The sequence below is a fragment of the Carassius auratus genome, chromosome 21, assembly GCF_003368295.1.
Source record: "Carassius auratus strain Wakin chromosome 21, ASM336829v1, whole genome shotgun sequence".
Lineage (NCBI taxonomy): Eukaryota > Metazoa > Chordata > Actinopteri > Cypriniformes > Cyprinidae > Carassius > Carassius auratus.
The window spans coordinates 11810033-11823098 of record NC_039263.1 but is presented as its reverse complement, the minus strand read 5'-3'; the positions used below and the strand labels follow the sequence as shown (position 1 = coordinate 11823098).

The 13066-nt window shown below is 36.7% G+C and overlaps 1 protein-coding gene across 18 annotated transcripts in view; it reads right to left on the bottom strand.

Annotated features, from left to right (window-relative positions):
- Positions 1-3222: 3222 nt before the first annotated feature.
- The window catches only part of nrxn2a (neurexin 2a), a 336553-nt gene continuing 326709 nt past the window's right edge, over positions 3223-13066 (bottom strand). For 11 of the 18 annotated variants that reach the window (XM_026195934.1, XM_026195941.1, XM_026195936.1 and 8 more), the window contains 2 exons: positions 8200-8278; positions 3223-5927 (listed from right to left, as the gene is read on the bottom strand). In XM_026195934.1, coding sequence (XP_026051719.1) covers positions 5131-5927; positions 8200-8278 — 876 coding nt within the window. In that variant the 3' untranslated portion in view covers positions 3223-5130. The remainder of the gene's footprint in view (positions 5928-8199; positions 8279-13066) is intronic. The other 7 variants (XM_026195944.1, XM_026195946.1, XM_026195947.1 and 4 more) reach the window with 1 other exon arrangement.

Sequence of the window (13066 nt, the reverse complement as noted above, 5' to 3'; positions counted from 1 at the left end):
AGTGAAAAGTAGAGTAAAAATATTAGCCAAACAAAAATCCTGAGTATAAAGCTTTTATCCATCACAGATCTACCAAAAAAAATCATCCCACTTTTGCATATTCTGCCCTATATTTAACATTGGACTGTCAAAGTTGATCAATGGTGTTTCCACTCATCTGACCTTTGAAGGCTTTTCATCATCATACAAAAGCGCAGCTAATGATGAGCTGATGGTTTTGAATTATGCTGAGGAGTCACTGCCAGGATTAAATTTTTTTAAATAAGTCACAGTGAGTAATATTTTATTGGTTGATTTATATAGTTACTGGTATAAAATGCAAGTTTCTTTAAAATGTAGATTAATGAATGAGAAGATTTAGACAGCAGATGGCAGTCTCACGCTTCTCCAGTTTTTTAAACGCAGAGCCCTTCTGTTGATGCTTCATTCTCATTCTAGTGGCATCACAGCTGCCCATTACTGCTCACTTGTCTGTTAGGTCTTCGTCTCTCTGCCATTCCTAAAGGGTTTTTTTTAAACAAAGAGCATAAAATGACAGTCTTCTGAGCAAATACAGCAAAAGAAAGTTTCAAATCTTGCTTACCTATCAAACACTCTCATTTCAGTGACATTTGGGAAGGTTTTTTTTTTTGTACTCTTAATGCATTTCCTCTGGCAGGACAGATGCACTGGCAGAAGTGAACATTTGAGTTCATTCTGCTTTGAAGGAAAATTGGAAGCAAGTACTAAATTATTCATCAAATCACAAATTCAGGGCTCAGAGTTGAGTTTGGAAAGATGTGGCGTAGAACGGCATCAGAATGTGCTGACAGGTTTTCCTTGTCTTTTTTTCTTTGTCTCATTCCTAATGTGGGTTTGAAAGTTGAATCACCATTTAAAAAGTAACTGCAGCAATAAGTGAGTAACCTTGCCTTGCTTTCAGTTTCAAAGCTTGTGTTTTTTATTTGAAAAGCACTAATTCTGTCCCACTACTTATTGATCAATACATGCCTTAAGGCTGTCTTGATATTAGTTGGCTGTCTTGTAACATTCTATCTCTAACAAGCTCTTGTTAATGCAATATATATATATACAGGTGTTTCCCCTGAGGAGGCAAGGGAGGTATTGCCTCCACAAAAAACTGGATGAGATAAAAATTTGTAGTACAAAAAGAAAAAAAATGCAAGTATGACAAAATATGGCAACATTAAAATGTGTATAAATAACTAGTTTTTAATAAAGAAATACTGTCCAACAGCGATACCAGCGAGTATAAGGTTACAGCCTCCCCTAAGCCCATTGAGTTTTAACAGTCCTCCTAAAGCGTGTGGTGGGTTTAGTGGGGGTTCATTGAGAATGAATGGGGAAAGTTATGTAGGAGGCAATGCCTCCATCGTGATATGAATGGATATGACTTCTTTTAATCGGCTGTCATAGGTTCATGTGAAAATCTTGCCTTTGCAAATCAGTCTGAATGTGTATGGAAAGACTCATTTAAAAAAAAGGAAGTAAACAACTCTCAAACTTTGTAACATCAAAATAAGACTTGAAATGTCCTGAAAAAATGATCCATGGGATCTTTTAAGGCGTAAAAATATTTACCAAGTTTTGATAATTGATGATCAGAAAAAAAGCAGAAATAGTTAAAAGTTAATTAAAAGGAATAAGTTCAAAATTAAAATCTTTTGTTTAAATTGTTACTGCCTTGTTGACCTGACAATGTTAATGTATTTGGTTTTGGTGGAATAGATCCGAGATAGTACTGAGAGTGGCTACTTCCAATACATCTACAACATGCAGCTGTGAGCATGTAAGAAATATTGTTGCTGCACATATAACATACAGTATATGAATCACCCTGTAACAGATCTATACAGGTGGAGCTGGGGAAGGTGGAGGGTTACTAAAGTGCGCTGCTACTGCTACAGCCAACACTATCCAAGCATTTGAATGTTGAGCAGAGAGCTCATTGGCTACTGATACAGGAGAGAACCTATCAGCTGTGACATGATGTCATTATGTCATATTAAGTTAAGCATTTACGGCGTTATCCTTGTGATTTTCATGCAATCTACCATAGATCTACCAGAATACACTCATTGTATTTTTATATATACACATATATAATTTAATATATATTGATATTTTGTATAAACAATTGTTTGTAGTAATACTGTGCTATTTTCTGACAACACAAAACACTTCAGGTCACAAGGCCTACAGTACATAATATATATATATATGTAAACTTCGCATCTATTTGTTTTCATCATTTTGATTTTCATGTAATCATCCATTTCATAGTAGGCAGAGTTGGTAATTCAGTTTTGCATTTGCTAGAATATAATTGAAACCACAACTACTGACTAAATGAAAACACCCATTTAACTAAATGCTGTACTTAAGTGTATTCTGTACATACTGACCAAATGCAATTTACTCAACTCAATTTACAATAGACCCAGAATAATGACGAAAACAGAAGTGTGTCACGGCCAGCTTTCATCATTTGAAAGCAATCAACACTACACAGCTTTTAAAGGCTCGTTCCAAATATAGCCTTATCAGTCTGAATCTTTTCCAAATTCAAGCTGCCTCATATTCCAGGAAACTGCTCTCCATAAGCATGCTTTTAGCTCTAGCCTTTAAATAGCTCCATCTGTACTGCAGTGCGTATAGTTAGCTCGGAAACAAGTACCTCATGAGCATATAATATACAATGCGTGCAGAATGAGGAGAAAGAAAATGTGGGGGCCGCATTCCCTTCAAGACCATAGAAGAGTGTTGTTTAGAGGCCCGACAACCTAGATCTTAGCAGTTGTGACAGTAGAGGAATCTAAAGACTTCTTTGTATTAGCAGTATGTGGAATCTTCTGGAGTAGGAACACATCAATATATAAGACCAGATGATGAAACTGCCATGTAAGACAAGGGCTTGACTGCACAGCGTCAGAGTTCTTACAGTGGATAAATAAAAGAGACCACACTGACCAAATCAGTACGAAGTATAGAACCAAGTGTATTTTTCCCTCTGTCAATGTACACATATTTAGATTTCATCTCACAGTAACACTTTACAATTACATTAAGAACGGGAATATACTTTGACCAGCATAGGTAAATGACAATTATATCTTAAAAGAACAAACAAAACGAAAACACAAACAGAAAAAAAAAGCCCTGTCAATGACTTAACAAAAAACCCAAATGTAAAATGGAGGCATGGCTAGGTGTAATGCTTCATTTTTTTTTTTTTTTTTTACCAAATTCAATAAAATCCTAAAACATTATTCACCCCCTCACCCCAGAATTTCACTTTTGAAAATCACTTTGTGTAACTGAATTAATATCTATTGTGAATAACATTATTTATTTATTTTTTCATTTGCAGAGAAAGGACTAAACAAAAACTGCTTTGTTATAACAAGGAATGTCAATTCAGGAAAAACATATTTTCAAATGTAAGAAATATCTAGACAGTATACTGTATTTTTTTTCTTCCTTTTTCCCTCCTTTCCAGGAGGTGTCCTTAAATACAAAAGTCTGGACACAAGGTTGTGCTGCTTTATCCATAAAAGTCTTGTCAGTTCGCTCCTTTTCGCTTTCTTTTAAAGTTTGGGAGGTGGTGAGCTGGCATCCCAATGAGAACGAGTTCCTTTTTTTCCCTCCTAGAAGAGACATCACACAGTTCTCAAAATATGATTTTGTCTCCATTCTCTTTATCCTGTTTGTTTCACTGTCTGTAGTCTCATTCGGATGGGTATTGGGCTGTAGTTTCACACCATAGAGAATACAGGAGGCAAGAGAAAGAGTTCTCGTAGTCTTGCGTATATCTTTCTCATGCCGGAGGACGAACGAGGACAAACACTCACACACACACAAGCGCACACGCACATACGCAGACGAACCGTATGCACGATACACACAAACCTGTCTCCTGAAACATTTTCAGCGATGTCCTGTATTTACATAGATACAACATCTTTTGTCCAAGCTGATGTTCAGTTCAGGACAGTCCCACTTTCTGAGGTCTCTTTTGTCTGCGTCGTGCTCGCCAATGGTGCGCCCATGAATCCCTCCGGGTGAGATGAGAGTTATTAACTTTTTGTTTTTCATACCAAAAAACCCCCATGGAAAGCTGAATGTAAATACATCATGCATGGAACTCAATTAGTAGCCCAACAGATCACAATGTTCTGGCACCATGGAGAGAGAGAGAGAGAGAGAGAGAGAGAGAGAGAGAGAGAGAAAGACAGATATGCCTACTGAATGCCTTTCATTCGCCTTTTTAAGTTCTAACAACCTTCTGAGCTCTTCTACACCTGCTGGTGGAGGTGTTGCTGTCTAAGCGAGGACGGGTTTAGAAAACCATGGTGGATAAACACTAAAGAAAGAATTAAATTCATGGGTTTTATGGCGGAGAGAGATAAATCCTAATTTCTATACTGACAAAGGGTACCAGGGTGGAAATGAATTCAAACTCTTCGGCTCCATCAGAGAACGAGACAGAAGATGTGATGTTATCCGCCGCCTTTCCAACCGAACACGTTTTTTTCCCTTCGAAAAAAGGTGTCAGATTTAACATCTCCACAAGATCTGATGGGAGCATCTGCTTGTCTCGTGCAAATAACTAACACAATCGCTTCGGTCCTTCATGAATTATTACAACGAGGGCCAGCGAACGTCTCGTTGAAGATCTCGATTTCATAACTCTGTGAAGATAATATTAAACAAACGTTCAAGAATAGCACCAAAAGCTCATGTGTGGTGGAGGCATCTGTTAAACCGGCGGGTTTTCTCTCCCTGTCCATGGTGTTTTGTTTCTCTCCCGTGGAGACCCGGACCACGCGAAACATAAATTTTTAATCGCAAAGAGGGCATTACATCATTTGGAATGTAATGGAAGATTTTCTTTAGACATGATAGCGATAAAATTACATACAACAAAGGCTTCGCAAGACAGAAATGAAAGGAGGAGCTATCGCTCAGTGTTCCTTCCTCCTCATTCCCTTACTTTCGGTGGCAGAAAAACGTTTGGAGAAGTAAACAGAAGATTGTGTGGCTTAAATGTTCGAGGATGCAGAGGAGGTGATTTGAAGGTTTGAAATCCTCAGCACACTTCCTGTCTGTAAACCTCCTCCTCTGTCTCTCTCAGACGTAGTACTCCTTGTCTTTATTCTTCTTGCCCTTGGTGGTCGTCTTTGCGACGGCCGCGGTCGTGCTCGCCGTCTTCTCTTTGACCACGGCGCCGTTGCTTTCGGATCCCGAATTGCGGCTCTGGTCCACCTGATAAGAACCTTCGTCTCGGTTGCGGTACTTGTACATGGCGTAAAGGAGGATGAGGATGCAGAGGGCGGCAGCCGCAACGATGCCCACCACCATGCCTGTGGTGCTGCTGGACTCCCTGATTACCTCCACGGCGCCCGGGTGGCCCTTCTCCATCAGGTCGGTGGGGTGAGCTGTGGGGACATGGGGGAAACCAGGCGGGTAGGTTAACCCTGGAGTGTGGCGGGAGGACGGGGCAGGCGGCAGGAGCACCTGGTCACGGGTGTTCATTTTGCCTGCGGGGATGTGAAGCTGGTTGGGGTGAGTGGTGGGGCCGGGGATGGGAGGGCGGTGGTCACCTGGGCTCTGCCCTCCGCTCTTGCCCACAGCGGGGGGCGGCGGTAGGACCGTCCTGTCTGTGACCATGGGGGAGTTTTTGTAAAAGTCCTCGTCATCGGACTCCGTCATTTCTCCGGAGCCGAAGGCCGATACCTCCATGGGGTCACCGCAATCCTCCTGGTCCGGAGGGCATGGAGGGCGGGGGTCAGACAGGACAAGGGACTCTTTGGTGGTTTGGAGAGGGGTCAGGGATGTGGGAGGGGCGGGGATGGCAGGGTAACGGGTGGCTATGGGAAGGGGGTCTTGGGTGTCCACGGTAATTATGGGCAACACAAGTTCACCTCCTGGGATGAGAGAGGAGAAAGAACAATTAGCAAGGACTCGAGAAGGTCTACATGCACATACACGCGCACTCTATTAATAATACAATTAGAATTCTATTCTGTGCAATTTATTTTAAGACAGATTCTACACACACTACTTTACATTCACATTGCTACAGTATTTTCTAAACCTACTCAAACAATGACTAACATTAACATGTCTAGATCGCTACATTAACATCTAAAACAGGTCCAACTCATATCTTGAATAGCTCTTGGCTCTTCTTTGGTTAAACAAGATAGCAAACTATGGAGTTTGGGTCACTTACATCAACAAATAGGCCGCATGATTTTTGCATGGAAAAAAAGCAAATTACAAAAAACAAAGGTGTGTAAGATGGTCCCTTTAAAAGCACAAATGTTCTCCCCTTTAAACTCTTAGACACCCATCTGTGCTCTAGGCGTTAATTTGACAGATTTCACTATGCAATGATTAAATCCTCAGCATATGCGCATTGTGTAATAAGTTAAATGCTGTGTCTCAAAACCTAGTTAGCTGATTTCTGTGTAATGCTATATAGGGAATTGTCTATATAAATCTTATTACAAACAAAATTAAATCTCATGAGTGGATTTGACAGATATGAGATCTGAGAGGCTCTTTTAAGGCAGAAACTTCTGATTCTGATGTTGGCATGTGTTTAAGCTGATAAACTGAATATAAAGCACACAGACAGCCAAAAAACATTTTAATTATACACCCTACTTTTCAAATGTTTGGGGTCAGTAAGTTTTATTTCTTATTTTTGTGTTTTATCCACCAAGGACATATTTAACTGATCAAAAGTGTTAAATATGTAGTAAAGCCATATACACTTTTAGGAAAGATTTCTGTCTCAAATAAGCTTTTTTTTGAATGAGTGAATGGTTCATTTAAAAGTGGAGTAATAGCTGCTGAAAACTTTAACTTCATTCACAGCATCAAACTAAATTATAGATTTTTATTTTTTATTTTTAACAGTAAAAAGATTACATATTACTTACTCTTTTTTTAATCAATTATTACTACATTTACTTCATTTTTTTTGCAAATAAATACCATTATCAAATAAATACTATATTTTCATCAATAAATACAAAAACATGAAATGTCTTCCCAACCACAAACTCCTTAATGATAAAAAAAACTTCATCATGTCTTTAATAATTGAGGGAAAAAAGATAACTTTAATTTTAACTTGGAATTGAGCTTATCACATCACATTATGGGATGGCCTTATCTATGAAACAAAAAAAGTTATACTTTAAATAATTGGTCAAATTATTTATTTTTAAATGTTGTACGGTTTTGAACAAGATTGCACAAATGACACACAAACGAGCGAGGCGTGCAGCTGACCAGATTTTGAGACAGAGCCAATAAATAGGGCTGTTGTAGCAATTATTTAATAAGAAATGTCTGGGTTAATGTGTTTAATGTTCCAACATTTCATTCAACTAAAATAATCTGAAATGAAACCAAAGGCTTGGACAAATGTCCAACATCAACAGCTGATTTTCCAGATGGGCCATCAGAAACAACTCAACCACTCAACGACACTGAATGATTGCAACATAACGCACAATCACAAGAGAAATAGCTGAGCACAGAGTAATAATTCCATGCAACACGGTTTGACGTCACACCTATTTTACTGATATATGACTGCTCAAAGCAGAACCTAATGATGGAGTGGAATGGCCACTCAGCATTATGAATAGCCCAGATGGTAGAAGGCCATCCTTTAAGCAATATAACACTTAGTCTAAACTCAGATCAGCTCATAATTTAGTTCCTAAATGACCTGATGAGCTCCAAAGTATACTTCTTTGTTTATAGCATCTATGGGGTTAATATGAGGGAAGAGTGCTAGCAGAAAAACATTATAAACATAATTCACATAGAAACACAAATTAAAATTGACACCATATTTTAGATCCAACTTAAGCTATTTCCTGAATATTTGCAACTGTTTCATTTTACATGTAAAACATGGTTTTTACTGAACACACAAGATACTTAACAGTATTGAAAATTGACAAAAAATGAAAAATGGAAGCTCTTGCTGGTTTTAGAATTAGGAATTATCTACAGAACTGCACTACATATCAGCCAGTCATTAAAATCCACTGCGTAATAAAAAAAAAAATGACATTTTTTTTTTTTTGATCTGATGTTTATGCTGCATGTGAGTGTTTGGAGCTTGTGTGGGCCTGTATGGCCTCAGTGCTGCTGTGTGTGTTTTGTACTCACCAGTGCCAGGCTCACACTCCTCTAGATCCTCATCATCACTGGGACATTCGGCTGAAGCCACCAGCAGGTCATCTGAGTTCTGAAAGAGAATTCAGGTACAGGGTGGTTCATTTTCCCATGTTTGTAGGTATTTATTCTGATTTCTCTGCACACTTCTCGGCCAGCAATCTGAAATTGTGACTGTATCTTATTTGCCCAGTTTTCTTTAAAGCCCAGTGTTTTTATCATATTTAGTCGCTTACGCCCCAGGGGTTGTTTTTTATTAAAGTTAATAGTTTTCAGCCTTTTTCACATCAAAACTTTTCACTAACTTTTCTATTATTATAACAACTTTGATATTATAGATACCATACTGTGTATATATATATATATATATATATATATATATATATATATATATATATATATATATATATATATATAAATCTGACATTTATTGTAAAATACCAGCAGCTGTGGTTGCCAGAACTTAACCATAAAAAATACGGTAGTAATAGCAGGCTTGACTTAAATTTACAGCAAAAAAAGGGTATTTCAATAACTGATATATGTATACCAACCATTTGAATTACTAATATATGTTCTGTACTACTGTAATACACTGACAACCACCAAAAACAGGAGGTGAATGTCACATGATGAACCAAAGTTCACAAACACACAACAGCTCTTCCACAAGCTGAGGTGGGAAATACTTAAATATGGAAGGTGTATACAGTGATATTTCAGTATCACTTGCAGTATCCTGAACAATGCAATAAACGTTAATTTAAAAAAAAAATAATTCAGTTTTACAGTGTTTTACTGTAGAATTACCGTTATTCACCGTATCTATAGATACCCTTAACCAATTAACAAGTTTTCCTGTTGACATTATCACGGATCGGAATTTTTTTTTTACATTGCAGACTTTCTGAAAATAAAAACAATGGAATTTAGTATACAAATAATAATAACATACATAAAGTATAACAATTGAAATATTTATTGTGTGATTTATATTAATGTAAAAATTATCGCTGTCTCAGTTATTTTCACCACAATAAACAATTTTGCCCTTAATTAAAGGCAGGGTAGGTAAAAATTTTATAAACAACTTTCTTCCAAATTTGATTAAACTTTCTATATATATCAATGCATAATTAAAATGTAAGTACTCTGATAAAGAGAGTATAAAAATCGAGTGACTCTAGACCGTTTTATCTGTATTAAACACAGCTCATTATTTCCATTCGGGACGAAACATAGGATTGGCTTAGGCGACTGTCACTCTCTCGCAACCATGGCAACCACCCTTTTGCCACACATGACCCGCCCACTTGCGCGCGCACGTTTGATTTGAGGAATTCAAGAGGCACGGATCCTAGGAATACCAAAACAATGGCAGAGAAACAGCAAGTAAAATTCACAGTACCGGCCTATGCAGTTAGTGAAGGCAAACCAGGCAAAAAAAGGAAGACAGTAGCAGTACAAGAAAAGGCAATGAACAAAAAGTCGTTGGATAAACAAAGAAATAAAACGCGAGTTAATATCAGGAGAAGGGAGGGGGTGGAGTGAATGGAAATAATGAGCTGTCTTTAAAACATTCGTGAGAGGTCTACAGACACTCGATTTTTATACTTTCTTTTTTCAGAGTACTTACATTTTAATTATGTATTGACATAGAAATAAAGTTTAAACAAATTTGGAAAAAAAGTTTTTTATACATTTTTTACCTACCTTGCCTTTAATTAATACAATTTTGCTTGTTTGTTTAAATCAGTGTATTTGTTTACCAGGGAGACTATGGTTTAGATGAAGAGCATCTTTAAACCAATAAAATGAGAAAATATTATTTATTACATTTACATATTTTCTGTCATTTTAAATGTATAACTTTGTAAAATGATGCCAAAAGTGTGAAAATAAAATGTATTCTATTTAGGATGCAGAAAATGCTACCTATGAAATTACCATTAGCAACACAAAGGAGTCATTTATCCAGCATTTTATCCAAAAAGTTTTTAAAAACGTCACTTCCACTACTTCCTAAATTGTGGCGGAAAAATGAATAGAATAGAATTCTTCTATGATGCACATCCACTGTTTCAACTGTATTGTCTTAAAGTCCACAGGCTCAAAAGCATCCACGGCTGAAGAAACAGCCATTGGCTGTGGAGGCAATTGTTCAGCTCTTATGATGCGGTGAGGCTAGACCAAATGGCTTCGCTGCCCCTTGGTTTGACCTGAGTTTGAATTAACATTCCCGACTCATACCTCACATTCATAAAACATGTAATTGGATCTGGGCCATGACTGATTTGGGCGCATCAGTTTGTCCTTTCCTATCGAGAGGTCAGAACAATTTCGCTGTTCATTCATATGGGCATATTTATCTGTTTGCGAGGCTGGGAGCATCGACTGAATGAGCCTCCCCATTTGAAATCTAGATCAGGTATATGGAGGCATTTATTGATGGTGACACCAGTATTTGCATTTGCGCTCTCTATATTAATACACACAAACAAAAACACAGCTAGAGGAATACCTTTTTCATGTGCATGTAATGAAAACAACCATGGTAAGCATCATAAGAGCTAATTCCTAAATATGAGGCGCCGTGTAGGATTTAAATCAAACTTCGCTTATCAATACATACATAAAACACGTGCATATACACCTATAAATTACTCGCATATACATGCATACTACTGAATATGAGGCGCCGTGTAGGATTTAAATCAAACTTCGCTTATCAATACATACATAAAACACGTGCATATACACCTATAAATTACTCGCATATACATGCATACTACTGAATGTTCAAAAATACATATATAAAATACACGTGAACACTAATATGAATTCGATACCAATACATATAATGTTAGCAATGTATGCATACACACTTGTGAATAACTTGCGTATACATATAAACTTGACACGTGCATACACCTACAGACACTCACATATACATATTAACTTGATCCATGCATATACACCTATTAAACACTCGCACATACATATAAACTCGCTGCATACAAACACAACTGCACATACTCGCACATACATATAAACTTGATCAGTGCATATACACCTATTAAACACTCGCACATACATATAAACTCGATGAGCGCATACACATCCATAAAACACTCGTGCATACATAAACCATAACATTTACTAACGTATACAGTTCAGATGAGAAAAACATGTGTACATGTATATATGCGAGTGATTTCATATGTGGATGTGCGTGAATTTTCAGTATAAACGGAAGGCATTTCAGTGTAAACGGAAGTAACCAAATTTGCAATTATGGACAGGGATCTGTGTCATTCCTAATCGTTTGCTCAATCATTCAAAAAAAAAAAAAAGTTTTTAATAACAAAACGAAATCTGAATGTTTTATATATATATATATATATATATATATATATATATATATATATATATATATATACACATATATATATATATATATATACACATGAACTGGAAGATTCTTGATCAAAAAAAATTTTTCCCCAAAACTGATACATTTAGTAGATAAAATGTACTCTATAGTTAAAAAAAAGGTTGTAAAATGTCTTTATACACTTTGTTTTTGTCTTTAATTGTGGTGCACTTTGAGATGAATTGTCCACAGACCATGCTCTTCTTTTTCTTTTTTTTTTTTCTTTTTTTTTTTTACAATACCCTTTATTCAAGAAACATGTTTTATTAGGTTGTGCTTGATTTGATTACCCATTGATTATCTTGATTTCAAAATTGTGGATTTCAGGAACAGAATGTAGTAAAACTTTAAAACTGGTTAATAATACAAAATTTGTATCAAACAAGTTTTTTTTTTTTTTTTTTTTTTTGCATATGATGTTTAACTATTACACTGATAAAGTACACATCCACCATCCCCTGCATCAGATAATAAAAAAACTTAAGTTAATTCTGAGGTTTACCCATGTCTTCATGTATGTGTGCAGTAGTGGCTCATATATAACTTGAGAATGAGTCTCCCCCATTAGAAGAGCTTCTGCAAACTAGGAACAAAATAACAGGCAGAAGTGCAAATCAAACTCTGATGATTTGTAACATATATATTAATTACAAACAAACAGATTCTCCACATGAACTGTAGGCTCGCATGCACTTCCATGTGAAACCTTTTTTAAGGACAAAAAAAAAAAAGTTAAATAGTTGTTACTGCATACGAGTCTTTATATATAGTTCTTTATTCTCAATGACACCAAATATCTCAGACACTGAACATTTCATAACACCGGCGAGTTCAAGGACCATGATATCACACTCATCAGCAGTAAGTTAATTGGCAGTTTCGATCTAGAAAAAGGTGAGAATTTCACAATTTCACTTCTATGCAATCTTCACGAAATAGTCCCAGTCCCACTTGAGCTTAGCCATTTTCAGAAATAAAACCCTTTCGCACATGAGTTTAAAATATTCTAGCTGAGCCCCAGCGTTAGTTTCTTTAGGCGACCATTATATTAGAATGTACCGTCTTAATGTTTCCATGGCGACGCGTCATGCTTGTCATGTGACAACACAGCCACGATAGATCTGTGTGACACATGGATCGCTTTTATTTTATTTGTTTTGTTCAAAATATTTGCAAACATACTCACTATATTATGAAGTTATGATATTCCGATTCTGTGCAAATAGCTTAAACACTTAATTCTGAAAATGGCTAAGTTCACTATGTGGGACTTAGTTGGGAACAAATTTTATATTTTTTAACTAGAGGCAGTTAAACTCTCCCTCGCTCTCTCTCTCCCTCTGTCTATGTGTGTGTGTGTAACGTTAACTTGCATAGCGTTTGGAAGTTATTTCGTGAAGATTTCATAGAAGTGAAATTCTCACCTTT